Source organism: Pongo pygmaeus, chromosome 1 (genome assembly GCF_028885625.2).
Source record: "Pongo pygmaeus isolate AG05252 chromosome 1, NHGRI_mPonPyg2-v2.0_pri, whole genome shotgun sequence".
NCBI classification, from domain to species: domain Eukaryota; kingdom Metazoa; phylum Chordata; class Mammalia; order Primates; family Hominidae; genus Pongo; species Pongo pygmaeus.
In genome coordinates, this window is record NC_072373.2 from 43349658 (window position 1) to 43370822 (window position 21165).

At 42.2% G+C, this 21165-nt stretch overlaps 1 protein-coding gene across 4 annotated transcripts; it reads right to left on the minus strand.

Annotated features, from left to right (window-relative positions):
• Positions 1-726: 726 nt before the first annotated feature.
• On the minus strand, positions 727-19623 carry RHEX (regulator of hemoglobinization and erythroid cell expansion). 4 transcript variants are annotated; one of them, XM_054443203.1, is made up of 7 exons: positions 19516-19623; positions 6261-6358; positions 5339-5445; positions 4997-5097; positions 3377-3520; positions 1979-2040; positions 737-1425 (listed from the first exon to the last, which is right to left on the minus strand). In XM_054443203.1, the coding sequence occupies exons 3-7, from the start codon at positions 5347-5349 to the stop codon at positions 1225-1227; spliced, it is 519 nt and encodes a 172-aa protein (XP_054299178.1). In that variant the 5' UTR covers positions 5350-5445; positions 6261-6358; positions 19516-19623; the 3' UTR covers positions 737-1224. The 4 variants fall into 4 exon arrangements, with proteins under 4 accessions (XP_054299164.1, XP_054299178.1, XP_054299170.1 ...); XM_054443195.1 differs by having other exon boundaries at positions 6261-6378; positions 19516-19598; XM_054443189.1 differs by lacking the exon at positions 6261-6358 and having other exon boundaries at positions 727-1425; positions 19516-19589.
• Between the last annotated feature and the right edge of the window lie 1542 nt (positions 19624-21165).

The following is a 21165-nucleotide window of genomic DNA, read 5'->3' on the forward strand; positions in this document are numbered from 1 at the left end:
TCACTCAGCCTCCAACTCCCGGGTTCAAGTGATTCTCCTGCCTTAGCCTCCCAAGTAGCTGGGATTACAGGTGCCAACCAGCACGACCAGCAGATTTTTGCATTTTTAGTAGAGATGGGGTTTCACCACGTTGGCCAGTTTGGTCTCCAACTCCTAACCTCAAGTGATCCACCTGCTTCAGCCTCCCAAAGTGCTGGGATTACAGGCGTGCACCACCGTGCCTGGCTCCAATTTTTCATAGTTCTTGTTTTTGTTGACTGTTTTATCACGCTGGTTAGAACTTCTAGAACAATGTTAGATAACAAAGGAAATGGCAGGCTTGTGGACATTCTTACTTTGTTTCTGACTTAATAGGACTGTGTCTAGGAGCTGACAGTTAAATATCATGTAATCTCCTGATTTGAGATAAATCATTCTTAATTGAGTTAGGAAGTGTCCCTGTATTCCTAATTGTTTTTTTAAAAACACCAGGAACGAATCTTGAATTTTATTAGATTGAGCTTTGGGAGATTTTTCTTGGAATAAGAGATTATGATGCTGGTTGATATTTACCAAAATTCCATTTGTCATCTTTGGCTTATAAGAAACAGCAGATTCAAAGGTTGATTGATGGTGGGCTTTGTAAATGCACTATTTAAAGTTCTGAGGACAGAGGGGGATTACTCAGCAAAACACATCACTGAAAACAAGGAAAACTGCAGGGTTAGGCAACAGGAAAAGAGGAACTGGTGGTGGCTGCTATTTTATTTAAAACTTTTAAAGAAGTTGTTTATTGCCAATAATTAAAGAGCTCAAAGGGAAGTCATTTAACCATGAGATTGCCAAATAGAACTCTACAACAGCTGATGAAACCTTTTTAAAATTTTCCCTGGGGAGAGACTTCACTGCTATCTCTGCTGATGGACTCCATGGTCTCATACTTTACCTGAGAGTTCTTCCTAACATCTGATCTGAACCTTTCTTGCCGGGGCATAGGCCTGTTTTCCCACCCAAGCCTTGTTTTTGTTTTTGAGGAATGAACAGCCTTTTTTTGGGTACAGACCAGGAGTCCATGGGTCTTGAGGACCTCTGTGTATTTGTCAGTTTTCTTCTCCACATTCTTTTTGGCCTGTCTCCATAGACTTGTGAGCCCCATGCCTTGTTTAAGGGGGAAAAATGTCATTTCCCTACAAATTAAATGTAAGAATCCATAGAGAACTGGACCCCATTAAAAATATTTGGAATTCACATGGCCACTTGATCATATTCTGCTGGCTCAGACACAGCAGGGTTGACAAAATACCAGAAATTGGGCTTGTGGCTTTCTGGATTGACATTGACATAATCTGTGATTTCCTTTATGTTCTCATAGTCCAGGGGGGAGTCATTTTTTAGTTCTCCAGGGGCCGAAAAGACGACTTGTGTGTAATCCACATCCTTGGTGTCCTTAGGAGAAAAGCAGAGACATGTGGGTCAAGATCCTTACCACGTTTGGGGGAAACAAGACCCCAAGACTGAACTCTTACTCAAAGAGGTTTGCCCATGGCTTGGTGGGGAAGATCTGGGTCCAAGTAGCTGTGTCTGAGAGCAGTCCAGGGCAATGAGGAAGATTACCAGTGACTTTGTTCCACCTGTCTGCAGGGAATGGGATTACAGACGAGCAGGTGGAGGCAACAGGAAGATGCTGAGACTCAATTCAAGTGAGATCAGGACTCAGAGCAGTCTTTAGCCCAACAACTGGGGTATGGGGAGAACAGGGTTTCCCATTAGCACTTTCATTTTTACAGTCTATTCAGACCCACTTTGTTTGGGTGATCCATGCTGATATGGGTTATGGGTGGAAGCCTGACCCCTCTCACCTGAGGATGCTGTGATGACTCAAGAAACCCTCTTTTCTTGCTCCCCCTCCATAGCTGGGGTAACCTGAGTTTTCAGCGTTTTACAGCAGGGATCCCCAGACTGCATATGTTCGTCTGAGATCACTAGGCACATCCATTACCTGGCAGGCAGGAGGCGAATTGCAGGAGCTGTCCGAGCTATTTGAGGATGTGTCGCTGTCATCTGGGGAGAAATAGAAACGGTTCCTCTTCCAAAGCAAGCCAGAGGGTGTTAAGAGAAGATAGAGACAATGGAAGGGAGAATTGTCTTATTATCAGATAAAGACAGAGGCAGAGCTAGCAACAAAAAGGGGGGGTAGGGAAGACAGATACAGAGACCCAAAAGAGGAAGAAGGAGAAACAGAATAGGGGAAGAGTGGGGGGAGAGAAAGTCTCCAAAAATAGGCAGGGACATGTCCAAGAGGCCAGGCACTGCTGCTTCATTCAACTCCATCTAAAACTAATGTTAAAAAATACACTAGGTTGACTGTGCTTGGAAAGGGCTGTCTTCTAGAAAGAAAAGTCAGGAGGAACATGCTGGGACAATGTGACCCAATGCAAACAGCTCTGGCCTAGAAGTTACACCTTCTGGTCCAAAGCTGTCACTAAATCTACGCAGATCACATCTCTTTTTGTGCCCTGGTTTTCATCACCCCCAAGACAAGAGGGTTGAGCAAGAGTCTCTGAGGTCCCTGCCAGCTAAACAATCTCTGATTCTAGCCAGGCTCTTGTGTAGCTTTGGGGCCAGGGGTTAGGGTAAGGCCAGTGCCTCTCCAGTTCTGCTGAAACATGCATATGAGCAGCACCCTCAGGTCCCCACAGGCAGGCACTGAGGCCATGTCTCAACTGAAAAGATAAAATCAGGACAGAGCAAATTCAAACCAATCAAGAGATAAACCAGTGGAAGAAGTGCAATCTCTGGTGAGTGAGCCCCTATCAGGGAGTTGCCTTGTTGCCAAAGCAGCCATTTCCACTGTGAATAGTGACCTATTGACTCACTTGCAGGAGGGTGATGTAGATTTGAACCAGCAGCAAGATTCACATTTATACACTCAGATACCCATGCAGATCTAAGACCATGAAGAAGGGTCCCTCTAGGGACTGTGGAGGAGCCAGCTACAGAGCCAGCCAATAACACTGACATAGCAGCAGCCACGGTGGAGGCAGGCAGAGGCAGGTGAAATTTTAACTCCACCATTAGCTGATCAATCCGAAGAAAAGATGCCATGGCTTTACAAAGAGAAGAGCAGGGACATTTCCCAAGCCGCCTGCAATCATTTGCACACGACTAAACCCGGGAAAGAACTTAGACCCACACAAACTCAGAATGATCTTCCCCACGAAATAGAATAAAACACCTTTCTGAAAAAAAGTAGGCTGGCAAGGCCTGTCCTGATGTGGCTGTGAGGAATCCTCAGGCTAGAGGTTTGGGCCCACAGGGTTGCTGCAGGGAGGTCCTGGGTGTCCAGAGAGAGCAAAGTTAGTCCCTAGACAAGTTCTCCCTCCAACCCCTTACTCACGCCTGTAAAGGGGATCAGACATTGGGATGTCTCTGTCTGTCTGAGTCTCCTTCATCTCTTTGACAGCAGGTGGATGATGGTGGCCAGGGCTGGGCCTGGGGACCTGGAGACTGGCTGCTTTCAGTATCTGTTCACTCTTGTGGGCTAGAAGGGAGAGGGCAGGGATCAAAAGTGGAAGCTGGCCAGGCGCAGTAGCTCGTGCCTGTAATCCCAGCAATTTGGGAGGCTGAGGTGAATGGATCACTTGAGGTCAGAAGTTCGAGACCAGCCTGGTCAACATGGTGAAACCCCGTCTCTACTAAAAATACAAAAATTAGCTGGGCGTGGTGATGTGTGCTGGTAAGATCAGATACTAGGGAGGCTGAGACAAGAGAACTGCTTGAACCTGGGAGGCAGAGGTTGCAGTGAGCCGAGACTGTGCCACTGCACTCAAGCCTGGGGGACAGAGTGAGACTCCATCTCAAAAAAAAAAAAAAAAAAGTGGAAGCTGCCTGGGTTAGGCACGTCAGCTCTTGAATCAGTGCCTGTTGAACACTGCCCTCAGGAAAGCAAACCTTTCAGAAAGATCCTTTTAAACCTCAGCACTGCTGTGCTCAAAACCCTGCCGTGGTTCCGCGCCTCACTTGGAAAAAGCCAAGTCCCAGCCTCTGAGGCCTCACTCCTCCCTCCTCTCTGGCTTTCTCCTGCTTCTCTCTGCCTGCTCCAGCTGCCCGGCCTCTTTGCTCTTGCTAGTGTGTGCCTAACACGTTCCTCCTTCAGGCCTTTGCAGGTAGAGTTCACGCCTCACTCCCTGCAAGTTTATTCTCAAAGGTTAGCCTTTTGGGGATGCCAGCCATCTACCAAGCTGTATCAACTCTGTTGCTCCATTTTTCCTCCCTAGCACTTACCATAATCTAGCATATACATGTTTTACTTGTTTATCTTGTTTGTTGTCACATGGAATGAAAGATTCCGAAGGTAGGAATTTTTGTTTTGTTCCCTGTTGTGTAGCCTAGGCCCAGAGAGTGTCTTAGATGCTCAAGAAATATCTGCTGAATGAATGAATGAACAAATGAATGAATGAAGGTAGACTTAACTAGAAAGACCCTCAAAACATCATCTTGCCCCATCCTTTCTCTTAGCACAACCAAAGCAGCATTGTTTTATTTTCCCTAATTGAAATGCCTTTCCAGGACCGAGCTTCACTACCTTCTATTGTTTATCAGTTCAAGAATTTAAACTAATCTCTAAGTCCAACCATATTTCCTTCTGTTGTAATTCAAGGACATTTCTTCATATTCAGTCCTTTAACAGTGATGAAGAAAATTAATTAGACCAGGTTACACGAGCACTTCCTCACAGGCATTGCAAAAGCTGTGTCTAGGCAGAAGGTCTGGGTAGTAGACAGATGTGGACAGCCACTTCTAGCCAGAAATAGTTGGTTAAAAGGTGAGGTCAGAGTGGGGATTACCCAGTTACAGTTATTGGGGGGAGGGGGAGCGGTGGGAAGGAATTTGGCTGGTGGGTCCTCTGGTAGGTTTTGAGTGACATTTGGGAACTCCAAAGGGGTCTTGTCCTGCCAGAGGCTCGAGAATGGTCTCTGAGAGTGACTAGGAGGGAAGAGGATGCTGAGCCAGTTACCCATGTGCCTGCTGAGCAGGTAGTTGATGGCGGTGAGGAAGCAGGCCTGCAGGAAGAGGGACACCACCGCAATCACTAAGCCATGCCAGACCTCCATGACTCTGTTGGGAAAGAAAAAGGGGCAAAGTCAGAGATTGCAAGGATGTGAATACAATTGCAAACCTATCCCTGTCCTAGCTGGAGGCAGACATCTGGCATTGCTGCGTGTCCCAGGGTAGGTCCCTTTGCCTCTCTGGACAATAAGGCTGGGGCAGCCAGGAAGGGTGCTATGTGTGCTTGGAAGCCAGCTACACCAGTTAGCTTGGTGGGAACCTTGCTCCTGCTCTTCTTGGGCCCACTCACTCTGTCAGCATGATGAGCTCCTTGCTGATAAGTTGGGGCTCAGGCACTTTCAGGAACCACCCTGGCACCTCGTCTCTCAGTAGTGCCACCGGCAGGGTGCTGGAGATCTGCAAGAGTTAAGGAGCTGGTCAGGACTCCAGAGCTCTTTATACAAATTTCCCTTGGGCAAACTCAGCTACTTGAGGATCAATTGTGACACATGCCCAGTTTATTCATCATACTTGCTTCAGTCCCCATTTTCCTACATGATACATTCCAGACACTTCTCCTAAAGAACCTTGATGAGTAAAGTACACTTAACATTTTCACTCCCAAAGATTTCTGTTTAGTTTGGTTTATAAAAGTGGATTCAGAATCCAGATATGAGTTCCTTATTTGGCATAGATTCAGCATGTGAAAGGGCTAGGTGGGGAGTGAAAAGCAGCAATGTTCTAGATTGGAGAATTCCCCTTCCTGTTTGTGCTGGAGCCCTCTCTCCATTCGTCCATGCATCCAGTGCTAAGAAGCGCCACAGGTCACCTTGTTAGCAGCAGGGCTCATGGATTCTTTCTGTAGGAGAGCTGTGACTTAGTTGCTGGTAAGGAGGGCCGCAGGGAGGCAGGAGGGAGGGACCCTGGGGACTGACCTAGACAGCGAGCGAGAAAAGACCCCAGGAAATTACCTGCCTCTCACCTCCTCGGAGTCCTTAGACAAATGGATAGAAAAATCCGATATTGCCCAATGATCAGCAAACTCCACAATGAAAGCTCAGTCAAAAGTGACTTGGGCCAGGTAGGATGGCTTGCCCCTGTAATCCCAGCACTTTTGGAGGCTGAGGTGGGCAGATGACTTGAGCCTAGGAGTTCATGACCAGCCTGGGCAATATGGCGAAACTTCGTCTTTACTAAAAATATGAAAATTAGCCTGGCATGGTGGCATGTACCTGTGGTCCCAGCTACTGAGGAGGCTGAGGTGGGAGGATCGCTTGAGCCCAGGAGGTCGAGACTTCAGTGAACTGAGATGGTGCTACTGCATTCCAGCCTGGGTGACAAAGCAAGACCCTGTCTCAAAAAAAAAAAAAGACAAAAAACAGAGGACTTGTGCACAAAATAAAAAATAAAAAGTGTAGAGCCAACACACTGGAAAGAAAACACAAACATGATTGCAATAAAGCAAGACAGGGATTTCTTGAAGGATTTGGTGACTTGATTGAAAAAGGGGCAGAGCTGTCTTGAAAATGTCCTGCTCTTGTCTAATTTTGGATAAGCCCCCCTAAGATAAATTTCAGTACAGATGCTGATTTCTCAAGCCTCATCTGGGGTTCCTCAAGACCCCTGCCAGGGCAGCTGCACATGGAAGACTGGATTTTACCAGAAGAGCTTTATTGTATCAGGAAAGAAATGAAAATTGTGGAAGGGGGCTAGAGCCTAGGCCAGTGTGTTTGAGAAAACAACAATGTTCCGTTTTTAAAGGAATTCTGGTGCTTTAGTATCGATTGTCTAATATTCAATGTCTTATTTGTCCTTAATCACAGACACGATTCTCCCCATGAGCGGGTTGGCCAGTAGGTTGCCTGGGCTGTCTTCCAATACTACACTCAAAGCTTTTATTTTTTAAGGCTCCTCTTCTACTTTATTTATTTAAAATTACACAACTAGTAGACATTTGTAGTCAAAGAATTAAAAATATGAATGAGCAACGCGTTTTAGAAAATTGCCCCAAATTGAGCCGGACACAGTGGCTTATACCTATAACCCCAGCGCTTTGGGAGGCCGATGCAGGTGGATTGTTTGAGTCCAGGAGGTCAAGACCAGCCCGGGTAACATAGCAAGACCCCATCTCTAAAAACATACAAAAAAATTAGCTAGGTGTCCTGGCACGTGCCTATAGTCTCAGCTACTCAGGAGGCTGAGGTGGGAGGATCACCCGACTCCAGGTCGAGGCTGCAGTGAGCCATGATCATGCCACTGCACTCCAGTCTGGGTGACAGATTGAGATCCTATGTCAAAAAAAAAAATTACCCCAAATCTTTTTTTTTGAGATGGAGTTTTGCCTTGTTGCCCAGGCTGGAGTACAATGACACGATCTCGGCTCACTGCAACCTCCGCCTCCCAGGTTCAAGTGATTCTCCTGCCTCAGTCTCCCAAGTAGCTGGGATTTCAGGTATGCACCACCATGCCCTGCTAATTTTGTATTTTTAATAGAGACGGGGTTTCTCCATGTTGGTCAGGCTGGTCTTGAACTCCCAACCTCAGGTGATCTGCCCACCTTGGCCTCCCAAAGTGCTGGGATTACAGGCGTGAGCCACCGTGCCCAGCCAAAATTACCCCAAATCTTATTCCATATCCTTCCAGAAAATTTTCTAAATATTTTCATGAATATTAGTGCATGTATATATACAAATAATGTGTGTACACAGAGACAATGTCTTTAAAACATGGAATCATATAGATTGTTAGCTTTTTTTCCCCCTCTTAATATATCATAAACATGTTTTTTGGTTAGAAAAACCTCCATTAAAAGGCTCCAACCAGGTGATCCACAGGCCACATTTGACACCTAATTTTTATCTGATGAAGTGCTTTAGTGATTTGAATTTGTATGCCCCTAAAATGGGACATGATTTCTTCACTTCCTGACTAATCCCTAAAGGCATCTGAGTTTGCCACCTTTGAGTTTTACAGTATCATTTCGAATTCCTACCATTGCCCTTGATCAGTGTTTCTCAGTAGTATCTGACATTTGGAGGCAGACAAGTCCTTATTGTCTAAAATTGTCTTGCAGACGGCAGGTTGTGGAGCCTCCTGAAAGCCCCCCAGTGTAACAGGCCAGTGTAATGGCCAAAAGGACCCCAAATGACCCCACACATTTCCAAAGGCCCCCTGAGGTAGGAGGGTTTGCTCCCAGTTGAGAATCACTGAATTTGATATATGTTCCATTATTTTAAGATTAATGCCTTATTTTGGCCCTTTATACAAAACTAGATTGCCTACACCGTCTTCCACATTTTAATATATTCTGAGCATATACTCAGAGCGTATACTTTGGGACAGCGAGGTGGAAGGATCACCGAGGCCGGGAGTTTGAGAAGAGCCTGGTGACAGAGTAAGACCCTGTCTCCCTTACTAGCCAAATGACACACAGCAGCTCGTCCAAATGAAAACAGTAAATAGTATGGACGTCCAACATTCTTAAATATTAATTTCAGTTCAGTTCCCTTCTAGATGTTAATTGTTGAATTCAGTGTCTCAGTTTAATAATTTCAGTATCTATAAAGTGAGAAGAATAATAGTTTCCTACTTCACAGAGTTCTTGCATGAGTTCAGTGATTTATGCTGTTTGTAAAGACCTTTATACAATTCCAGGCATATAGGAGGCACTCAGTAATTATTAGGTATTATTCAACACTAAAATCCTCCACCACGATGGTGACTAGAACTATTAAAAATTGGATTGGTCTATTTTAGAAAACTTAGGCGTTTGTTTTGAGTACAGTTTGGAGATAAGATCCAAGGTATGAAAATTATGACAGATGTCATTATTTAAGTGGCTAATGGCCCCTAACCACAATAAGCAGGTTGTTCCTTGGGGTCTAATTACAGACTGCTGATCAGACAATCAGCAGATACATCTGCTCATTTTCACGTGCACGCGCACACACACACACGCACACAGACAGATAACCGGGAAATGGGCAATTTAAGGTAATTAAGTTGTGAAAAAGTGCATGGACTATGTGAGGGTTTGGTGTGCCTCGTTCCATCCTCGAGGTAGGGACGGTTCTGTCCTCTTCCACTGTGCTGAATTTTGACACCCAGACCCCACACTAATGTAGTGCCCTGCCAGGCACCTCAAAACCAAACTTTAGGCTGGGCATGGTGGCTCACACTTGTAATCTCAGCACGTTGGGAGAACGAGGTGGAAGGATCACTTGAGACCAGGAGTTCGAGAAGAGCCTGGGTGACAGAGTAAAACCCTGTCCCTCCTTCCGCCACCAAAAAAAAAAACCCCACTTCGTCCCAGTGCTAAGAGCATTTATTTTGTTTGCTTCAGACTTGAGTTAAGGTTGGATTCCATTTTATTAAGTTTCCTTCCTCCACTGATACAGGAGCTTTCTCATGGCCTTTCCAATAGGTGCAGTGTAATATCAGTGGGGGGGAGAATAAAAAGACACCCACTTTCCTGCCAGACACCATGTTTTCTTTGGATAGGTTTATTTTAGAAAGAATGGTTTAAAACAAGATCACAATAGAAGATGATTTCTATGAAAAATCATATGGATTAGGCCAGGCGCAGTAGCTCACACCTGTAATCCCAGCACTTTGGGAGGCCAAGGCAGGTGGATCATGAGGTCAGGAGTTCAAGACCAGCCTGGCCAAGATGGTGAAACCCCATCTCTATTAAAAATACAAAAATTAGCTAGGCATGGTGGCAGGCACCTGTAATCCCAGCTACTCGAGAGGTTGAGGCAGAGAATTGCTTGAACCCAGGAGGCAGAGGTTACAGTGAGCTGAGATCACGCCACTGCACTCCAGCCTGTGTGACAGAGTGAGACTCTGTCTGGAAAAAAAAAAAAAAAAAATCATATGGGTCAAAGTAATTATAATCAACATTGTCAACTGACTTTATTAATCTTTTCAAATGAAGTAGCTGTAAACTTTCTTTGCTGTCTCCATTAATTTGTTGTTTTTAACATTAGCTAAGGTATAATGGAAAGAGAACAAAAAGAAGGGAGAACAAAAGAAGGGGAAAGAAGGGAGCTAGGGCCTGCCTTCTCCTGGCTCTGTCACTTGCTAACGGTGTGACTTCGGACAGGGAGACGTTCCCTCTAGGCCCTGGTGAATTAGGGAGCTTGGCAAAGTACTCCTAAGGCTCTTTTCAGCCCTGAGCATCCTGCTCTTTAAAGGCTGGGGTGAAGTAAGGCGAAAAGAAAGCAAAGCTGGATGGAAACGGAAAATTTAAAAATAAAAAAATCTTTATTTCCATTTTGTAACATCCAGCCTCCTCCACATTGCTAGACTTTCTCTCCCAGTTTAATATGCAGTTTCCAATAATCAAGAAAAGGAGGAAACACAAATAAACCAAATTAATAATATAGGGACTATTAATCTCAGAAACAGAAGGGATTAACATTTTTCAACAAAAATGGGGTACCAAAAAAAAAGAAGAGGTTTTAAAAAATGTTAGACTACAAAATTTTTTTTGATGAAATCTCAGTAAAATGGATAGTTTCCTAGAAAAATATAAATTAACAAAATTGATTCCATATGGCATGGAAAACTTAGACCAAAACCAAACCAAAATAACAAGAAATAAGTTTAGGAAGCAGCATGGTATCTAGCCACTAAAGGCAAAGAACCTGGAGTCAGACTGCTTGGGTTCAAATCCCAGCTCATTCTCTGCATGAGCTTGGCCTGGCTATTTAACCTCTCAAAGCCTCAGTCTTTTAATATGTAAGATGGGAACAGTAACTAATTTTGGGACTAGATAAGACAAATATAAATGATAACTACTTCTGAGGATGAAATTAGATGAGCTATGTGAAATAGTTATTAGAACTTTTGGCACATAGTAATAAGCATCCAATGAATGCAAGCTATTATTATTTAGAAATTAAAAGCATTGGCTGAGCCCAGTGGCTCACACTTGTAATCCTAGCACTTTGGGAGGCTGAGGCAGTTGAATAGCTTGAGCCCAGGAGTTGGAGATCAGCCTGGGCAACAAGGCAAGATGCCATCTCTATTAAAAAGAAAAGAAAGAAAAGAAAAAGAAAGAAAGAAAGAAAGAAAGAAAGAAAGAAAGAAAGAAAGAAAGAAAGAGCAAAAGAGAAAGAGAGAGAAAGAGAAATAAATAAATAAATAAATAAATTAGAAGCATTATCAGACTTATCTCCTCAAAACCTGTCTAGATGGTTTGACAAATGAGGAGTTTCAAACTTTGAAGGAACACATAATTATTATTCTATGAGCCAGTACAGGGCACAGGAAGACAGAAACTCTTGGATTCATCTCATTTATGAATACGGAGGTATATATATGGTAATATCAAGAAGTTAGCCCAGAATGTTGAAGAAATTGATTATTACAAAGATGGAAACTAACATTGAGTATTTTTCACGTGCTTTAGTACTCTCACTCTACAAAAATAGACATTACCACTACTTCATAGATGAGGAAACTAAGGCTTAGGAAGATTGAAAAATTTGCTGCATTGCCAGCTGGAAGACTCATGTTTCCTAAACCAACTGACTCAAAATCCTAAATCCCAATCATGTCAGGAAGCTGTCTTTTATATAATACAAATACAATATTGATAGAGCAAATTTTTAAAATTATGATCTTGGTAAAGTGCCAAAATGTACTGGATAAACTGAATACTTATTACTGATTTTTGAAGTTAATAAAAGTATGAGGATTGTTTCTTACTATAATAAAGAATAATAAGTCAGTGCAGTATTGATTACTGCACCAATAATCAGTATCTGACAAGATGGTAAATTATTTTGCAGCTATTTGAGAGCAAGGGTGTATGCTGCAACCCTTATCTGAAATGAGTACTAGAAGTTATAATTTCTGGAAATGGAAAGTTCCTCCAATCTCTAATAATAATAAGGGTATTGAATATTTACTGAGCATGTTTTATGTGGCAGACACTTTTATATACATTAACTCATCCAATTTTCACAACCACCCCAGGAGGTAGATACTATTATTATTTTTTAATTAACAGAGGACAAAACTAAGACACAGAAAGGCTACCTAATATGCTCAAGATGACAAAAACAGTTCATCAGCCTTTGTGCTCAGGCAGGCTGGTGCTGGAGCCTGAGCTGTCAGCTGCTACATTAACAAAATGAAAGTATAGTTTTGGGCAAGGAGAAGTCAAATTCATTCTTATTTGCAAAATATATGATTTTATACCTAGAAATCCCAAAAGAATTCATTGCAAAACTAGAGGAATTAATGAGATTGCTCAGTAAAGTCCTGTAGATATAATAAATATTCTAAAATTACCAGCTATTCTTACTATTATACTAGCAACAGACATAAAATAAAATGGGGAAAAATACCATGAGATTTAGCAACTACAACAATAGAAATATCTAAAAATAACATTAATTATAAGAAAATTATTTTGAAGAAAATAATAGAAATTTATTGAGAGACATAAAAGACTTAAACTCATAAAAAGACGCTATTTCAGGTTGAGAGGCTGTAACACTTAAAAATCACTTTTAAAGTTAATTTATTGGCCTAATATAATTTTAATAAAAATTATGGTGAGTTTTTTATAACTTGAGGTTACTCTAAAATGTATCTGGGAAAACATAAGAACAATCAAAAAGATTGGAAACATTTGAAAAGGAATTGTGGGCCAGGCGTGGTGGCTCACACCTGTAATCCCAGCACTTTAGGAGGCCGAGGAGGGTGAATCACCTGAGGTCAAGAGTTTGAGACCAGCCTGGCCAAGATGGTGAAACCTGTCTCTATTAAAACAATACAAAAATTAGCTGGGTGAGGTGGTGGGCACCTGTAATCCCAGCAACTCTGGAGGCTGAGGCAGGGGAATCGCTTGAACCTAGGAGACGAGATTGCAGTGAGCCGAGATTGTGCCACAGCACTCCAGACTGGGAGACAGAGTGAGACTCCATCTCAAAAAAAAAAAAAAAAAAAAGAAAGAAAAGAAAAGGAATTGTGGTAAGGTAGATTTCTGACTACCACTTTTTAAGAGCAGTGTAGATTTGAAAAAATATGCCTGTGTGTACAATAAATGTTATAAGAGTAGTTCACAAAGCAAGTGGAGGAAAGGAAATCATTATTTGACAAATGTTGCCCACAAGACAATGGGTTAGCTACCTGCAAGGAAAAAGAAAATAACTTAGATCTAGACCCTAGATAGCAAAATGAATTCCAAGCGGATTAAGGAGGTAAATATTTTAAAATCGAGCCATTAAAATTAGGAGAAATTAGGATTGAATATTACTATATTTAATAATATTTATTAAATCCCCAGATGAGAGAAAACTTTCTCAGTTTATGTGCAATGGAAGAAATCACAAAGAAATACATGAAAAATAGATTTGGCTCTAAACTATTAGAACTTCACATGTTAACAAAATTTAAAGGCAAACAGAAAAAAAAAACGGAAACTAGTATGGCAAACCACAATTTTAAAGATTTTGCATCTTTGGTTTATATAAATTTTTAAGAAAAACACTAGGGCCCCCAAACAGCAAATGGGTAAAGAGTGTAGAGCAGACAATTTACAAACAATCCAGAACAGACCAAAGCTATTATGCAAAAGAGCCCTGTACAGTGTCATTATAAAAGTGAAAAATGGGAAGCAATCTAAAGAAAAAAACAAAAACTGAAGAAATGAGGATTGAGGCTTCGAATGAAAGACCATATGGCCATTTAAAATTACATTTAGGAAGAATTCATCTGGAGAAAGAAATCTGTTCTATGAAAATATACAATGCAGTTGTATTTAGCTACATAAAATATAATCACAATTTTGTAAAAAGTGAACATAAGGCGGGGCGTGGTGGCTCATACCTGTAATCCCAGCACTTTGGGAGGAAAAGGTGGGAGGATCACTTGAGCCCAGGAGTTTGAGACCAGCCTGGGCAACATAGTGAGATCCCCATCTCTACAAAAAGTGTTTTAACCCATTTCCTATTTAGAAAAAAAAAAAGTACAACTAATTCTCTTTGAGGCTGAAGCAAATCTGACTCATTTTCAATATGAAAATAAAATATAAAAACCATTCTTGGGAGTTATTTCTAAATAGATCTTGTCTCTAATCCTCATGTAACAGAAATGTATATGATGTTACATGAGGGTAAGAGACAAAAGTATTCTCGGGGGAAACAGGAGATGGGTTAAAAAATTAGCTGGGCCTGGTGGAGTGCACCTGTACTCCCAGATACTTGGGAGGCTGAAGCAGGAGGATCACTTGAGCCTGGGAGATCAAGGCTACATGAGCCATGGTTGCACCACTGCACTCCAGCCTGGGCGACAACGTGAGACTCTGTCTCAAAAAAAAAAAGTGAACATAAAAAGAATGAAAATTTATAAAGAGAGAAAACTCTGGGTCATTCAACTTCTTTCTCATCATATTAGTTCAGTAATAACACACCCAATTCATGTTTCAGCTCCCCAAATCCAGAATATTTCTTTCATTTGTTTGTTTTTTGAGATGGAGTGTCGCTCTGTCGCCCCGGCTGGAGTGCAGTGGCGCAATCTTGGCTCACTGCAACCTCCGCCTCCCAGGTTCAAGCAATTCTACTGCCTCAGCCTCCTGAGTAGCTGGGATTACAGGTGTGCAGCATCATGCCTGGCTAATTTTTGTATTTTTAGTAGAGACACGGTTTCACCATGTTGGCCAGGCTGGTCTTGAACTCCTGGCCTCAAGTGATCCACCCACCTCAATCTCCCAAAGAGCTGGGATTACAGGTGTGAGCCACTGCACATGGTCCAGAATATTTTATTAACAATAATTTTGTTTATCAAATATAGATTTATTCATAAATATGAATCTATAGAAAATACGTTTAGGATGTTATTTAAATGTACTTTGTTCATACGGAGCGAATGGAAGAAGATACATGTGAGTGTTAACAAAACCAATTATTGGGGTTGAGGATGTTTTATTTCATTTGTTATACTTTCTGCCATTTTCAAAGTTTTCTGCAATTAACATGCATTTTTTCCAATTAAGAAAAATATTTATTTTTTATTGTTTAGTTAATAAAAAATAAATTAAAAATTTTTCCTAATTGGCTGGAGTGCAGTGGTAGGATCAAAGCTCACTGCAACCTTGAACACCTGGCTCAAGTGATCCTCCTCAGCCTCTCAAAGTGCTAGGATTATAGGCATGAGCTGCTGCACCCGGCCTATTTTTTTAATTGGTGAAAATTATCCATATTTATTGTGTACAACATGTTTTGAAATAAGTATACATTGTGGAATGGCTAAATCAAATGAATTGACAGCTGCATAACCTCACATATTTATCATTTTTTGTAGTGAGAACACTTGAAATCTACTCTCTCAGCAATTTTCAAGAATACAATACGTTGTTATTAACTATAGTCAAAAAAGTTTTCAGACATTGAAATAAGCCTAGATTTTCTGAGTGCCTTAAATCAGCATGACACCAAATTTATCTAAATAAATTATATCTCACCATGTTAATAGAACATTGAGATGATCACCTAAATGTCTGAATTTCAATCAATCAAATATTTATCGAGTGCTCCATGCACATGGTCCTGTGTGAAATACTCTTGATGGTGTGAAGGAGAAAAGGCCATTTGTACTTTCAAGAGTTCATTTGCACTTGGAATATCAAGACATTAATGTGTGAAAAGTCAAAAAGCAGACGAGATGCCACAGGTGAAGAATAATGAATTGTCAGAAGGAGTGGTATCAATAATACATTATATTTCAGAGGAAAAAGAGATCCCCAAGGGATAGAATGTTCAGGGAAGAGTCACTGAGAGGGAATTATTTGAAGGACAGGCAACAAATGGATGGAAGGAGGGGAGAATAGCAATCTAGCTAAAGGTGTCTTGCCAACTCTGGCTTTGGGGACAGCTTTAGTGGAATTGTCTTCTAACAAAGTTGGATTTATATTTGACCACATGTAAACAGCATAATGTGGAAACAGCTGAGTATACTGCAAAGCAACCACACAAGTGAGTATAGGCAAATGGTCAGGTGTAGAGACTCAGTGGCCAAATAGATTGTGTTTAGGACATCAGCTATGGCCTTCCTAGTTGTGAGTTGCATTACTTTTCCAGCTTCAGGGTTATATCTGTAAAATGGGGATGACATCTGTTTTGTGGTTTTTTTTTTTTTTTAGACAGGGTATTGCTCTGTTGCCCCGGCTGGAGTGTCCAGTGGTGCAAGCACGGCTCACTGCAGCCTCGACCTCCTGGGCTCAAGCAATCCTCCCGCCTCAGCCTCCAGAGTGGATGGGACCACAGGTGCATACCACTATGCCTGGCTAATTTTTTAATTTTTGAGAGACAGGATCTTGCCACGTTGCCCAGGCTGTTCTCAAACTCCTGGGCTCAAGCAATCCTCCTGTCACAGCCTCCCAAAGTGCTGGGATTACAGGTGTGAGCCACCGTGCCCGGCCTGTTTCATGTTTTTAACTCACACATGTCTTGTGTTTACCATGTATGTGCCATATCATAAAAAACATTTTGCATCAATTATCTGATTTAATCCTCAGAATAACAACCTTATAAGGTAGATACTATTGTTCTCCCAATTTTACATATGAGAAAGCCAGGCTCTAATCCCCCATGGAGCGGGCATAATTCAGACACAGGTAGTTTGAGGCCAGAGCCTTCACCATATTGCATTCAGTGTTGAAAATGCTGGCCGGGCGCAGTGGCTCACACCTGTAATCACAGCAATTAGAAAGGCAGGGATGGGAGGTTGGCTTGAGCTCAGGAGCTTGAGACAAGCCTGGACAACATAGTGAGACCCCATTCTCCAGAAAAAGAAAAAAAAAGAAAATGCTCAGTAGAGGGCCTGGCATATATAGGTACCAGGGGATGATCCTTGGACCAGAACATTCAACTCAAAATTGAATTTATAAACACACCCATTTCCATAAGGCCTTGTAAGAACACTGGGCCCACTCATGATTTTCAGGTGGGAGCAACACAATGTACAAAACTACGGGGTCCTGGGACATCCCTGGTCCTAAACGATGCCTGTTCCTATGACTGTCAATGAGTCACTCACCAGGGAATAGAGAAGGTCAAAATGCCAGGCTGAGGGAAGGGAGGGATGGAGTGTGCCAAATATCATGGGGAAAAGGACAACAGAGGGTTACAGGATCACTTTCATTCTCATATCAGAGAAATCTTTCCTGGATTCTCTTTGGCTCTGGTCACCATGTCAGGGTCCTCACCCCAGGTGGTTATGAGGCTAGGGCTCATCTGGAATATGGCATGAGAACCTAGATGAACATTCCAGCTCAACAACTTTATACATTCCTTGGGCACATTATTTCCTCTCCCTGAGCCTCAGTTCCCCTGTCTATAAAATGAGAGGGGTGGGCTAAATCAATTTAGTTCTGACATTTTGTTATTTTAGAATTTTTCTGAAATGGACTAAAAAGTGAGATTCAAAAGTGAGAAAGAGCAACTTTGAGCCTCAACTAGATAAACCACATCTCCAGTCACATTTATTTCTAGGTGCAAGTACTGCCAATTTCTAGCAGGAAAGCAAGTCATCCAGAGTTTCTAATTAGTAATTTTGGGGAAAGCAGTTATGCAGGGAACTGCTAGAGATGAATGCAATGTGGATGCAACTTAGTTCCAAGACTAAATCAGCAAGAACACAAAAAGTTGCAAGCTACTCAAGCAGTATTCATGGATTCATTTTGCTAGTTCCCACAAAGCTCCAGATGAATTAGAAGGGGTCAAATTATTCTGTTTCATCGATTGGCCTACTAAATTTTAGGGAAACTAGGCACCTTCTACAGATTATGCACCTTGTTGGCTGGGACTGCATATATTACACTCCACAATTCATAGCACAGTACTTAGAGACACGGTGGGGATAGGGGTGGAAAAAGCATTTCAATGTGTAACACTCTGTACACATTGCCATTAAATCAATTTGCATATAATAAATGTTTAACCTTGGGGGAGCCACTTAATGTCTCAGAGTCTCGCTTTTCTCCTCTTTCAATTGGGCAGTCAAATGTCTCTTTATTTGACTTATTTTCCAGTTGAAGAAACTGAGGCAGCAAGGTGTTAAGGGACTTGACTGAATCAGTGAAAGAAAACTCTTCTGGAGAACTTTAGCACAGAAGAGTTAGACCAGGCCTTTCTCCATCTCTCCAACCCGGGGGTGGGGGGGAGCTCAGAATTATTAGGAGGGCTACATGAGACCATGGAAACTTCCAGTACCATTCCTGCCTCCTTGTCAGGATTCAGGGCCAGTGCTGGCTTCATGGACTTGCAACTTGTGCAGACTAGTAGGGCCCTGTGCTCACAAGGACCCCATGATTGGCCTAATGCTTTGTGGCTGTCATCTTTAAGTTCATAATAATTTTTGAGTAAGGGACCCCAGATTTTCATTTGGCATTGGGCTCCACCAATTATGTAACAGATCCTACTCAAGGCATTTAATTGGGTAGAATTGCCAAAGCTCACAAAATAGGTCAACACACAGAACGAGAAGCAGGATCAGCCAATCAACAAGTCTTCCTTGAGTACCTGATACATGCTTCCCAGCTCCGCATTGTCTGAGCCCCTCCCAGGTTGGAGAGTTGAAGAAAGTCCTGATCTAACTCTTCTGTAATGAAATTCTCCAGAAGAGTTTTCTTTCACTGATTCAGTCAAGTCCCTTCACACCTTGGTGCCTCGGTTTCTTCAACTGGAAAATAAGGTTCTTAATAGCACTTACGTCTTTAGGGTTGTGAGGAATAAATGGGCCAATCTGCGTAAAACTCTTTGAACAGTCCTCAGCAGATAGTAAGCTCTATATAAGGGTCAACTGTTTCTGTTTTGTGCTGTTATTAGCTTTTCCTTGTCCAGATGCTCGCATGGCTTTTTTCTTTGGTGGTGCACATTCTCTGACCTCTATTCATAAAATTTTAAAACTCCCAGGCTGGCTTTCTTCCCTCCACACATACTAGTCCTTTGCTGCTCAGAGTGTTTTCTCAGGGAAAACATTCCTATAGGATGTTTATGGGGGAAGATATTCTCTGAGATCTGGTTCCCATTTGACTTAAAAAGGAAACTTCATAGCTGTTATTGGTGGAGCCTATACTGGCACTAAATGTACATTGTCTGAATCCATGTAGCAACCCTGTAAGGTGGGTGTTTTATGCCCATTTTACAGATAAGGAAACAGGCTTAAAAAAGTTTAGCAGAGTGAGGATTTGGAACCAGTTTTTGCTGGACCCAAAACCCATGTACCTTCTGGCCAGAGCCCCAATGGCTGCTGCTGCTAGTGCAGACAGATCTCAGGTCTCAGGCACAAGAAATTAATGTCCATAAAATGTAATCTTAGGCTCACTGTAAGCTGATTGCAAGTGGAATTCCGCACCCAGGAATCTCAGCACATAAACAGATAATCCTCTCTAAAACTTCTACACATATATGCTCGCAAACAAATGCACACTTCAAACTAATTTAAAATCCTGTCTCCACAGACAGTACTTACCCCTAGGACTATGAGCACAGTCTGATCCCAGTCTGTGTTTCAGCGATGTCCTAACGGAAATACCTCCCTGACCCATCTCCAGCCCCTACCCAGAAGCTTCTGTGTCACTGGAGGTCAGTCATAAGTGTTTCAACATTTCCAACAAGGCGGGGGCACTGCGACTCAGAAGATAGCAATCTCGCTCGTTGAGTACAGTAGGGTGAAGGGAGAGATAATGCCTCCTGTCTCTTTTGGGTATGCTCTGCCCAGCTCCCTGGTACAGACAGTTTGTGTAGATGGAGGAGATTAGTAATCTCTTTCTCTCCCTGTGGGCACACATTTAGATACCACAAATACACACGCAGCCAGGTAGAGTGGAAAGAGCACTAAAGGAGGAGTTAAGAGGCCTAAGATCAAGTTCCAACTCTGGCACCAATGTGCCACATGAGCTCAGACAATTTGTTTTCCCCTAAAGGGACTCATGTTCTTCCTCTATAAAATGAAGAAGTAGGTCTCTAGATATTAGCAAAGATCTTTTCCAACCTAGCTCATCTGTGAATCTATATGTGATGTATTCAAAGATTAAGTGAGTAGGGGACATTGGGCAATAGATAAGAATAAATTTTTGAGGACAACTTCTTTGTCATTAAGCATCAAATGAGGCCAACCAAAAATGGCTGTTACAGTTTGTAGGATAACAGCAGGAAGGGAAGGAAGGCTGATTTCAGGCTCTTTGGAGGGCCTAAAACCCCAAAATAGAAACTTAAGAGGAAAGAAGAATGGGAGGAGGATAAAATGACCCAGATATAAAACAGACAAAGAAAACAGAGATTTGTAGGCCTCTATGATGTCAGTCCCTTGCTGTGAACAAATTGCCTGGTGCAATTTGAGTAATAGCTTCTGAGTTAGATATAGTCAGGTTTCAAACCTGGTTCCACTACTTGGCAACTGGGTGACTTCGGAAAAGTTACTTAACCTCTCTGATTGTCAGTTTTTTCATCTGTAAAATTGGGTTAATAATAAATATCTGATATTTTTAAAATCTCATAAGGCTGTTTAAGGTTAAATAATATAAGTAAGTAAGCGAAGCACTTAACAGAATGTCCTTTCTGTAGTGAACAACAGATGGTAGCTATTAACATTTTTTTTTTTTTTTGAGACGGAGTCTCCCTCTGTTGCCCAGGCTGGAGTGCCATGGTGCAACCTCGGCCCACTGCAACCTCCGCCTCCTGGGTTCAAGCGATTCTCCTGCCTCAGCCTCCTGAGTAACTGACATTACAGGTGAGTGCCACCACACCTGGCTAATTTTTGTATTTTTAGTAGAGACAGGGTTTCATCATGCTGGTCAGGGGCTGGTCTCAAACTCCTGACATCGTGATCCACCTGCCTCAGCCTCCCAAAGTACTGGGATTACAGGCGTGAGCCATAGCGCCCAGCCGCTATTAACATTTTTATTCTCTAAATGCAAGTCAGAAAGCCACCCCTTGGGCTGAGTGCCTTTCGGTGTTTTATGACCTGTTGATGTATCACAGCTCACTGTGGAACTACGTCTATTGCTGCAGTTTGCTTCCCTTTGCACAGTTCATGTTAAAAACATGAAGCCCCTTTATTACTCAAGATTTGAGGAAAGCAGAACACTGGGAGCCATGTGGAGTGATTTCCTAACTGGGC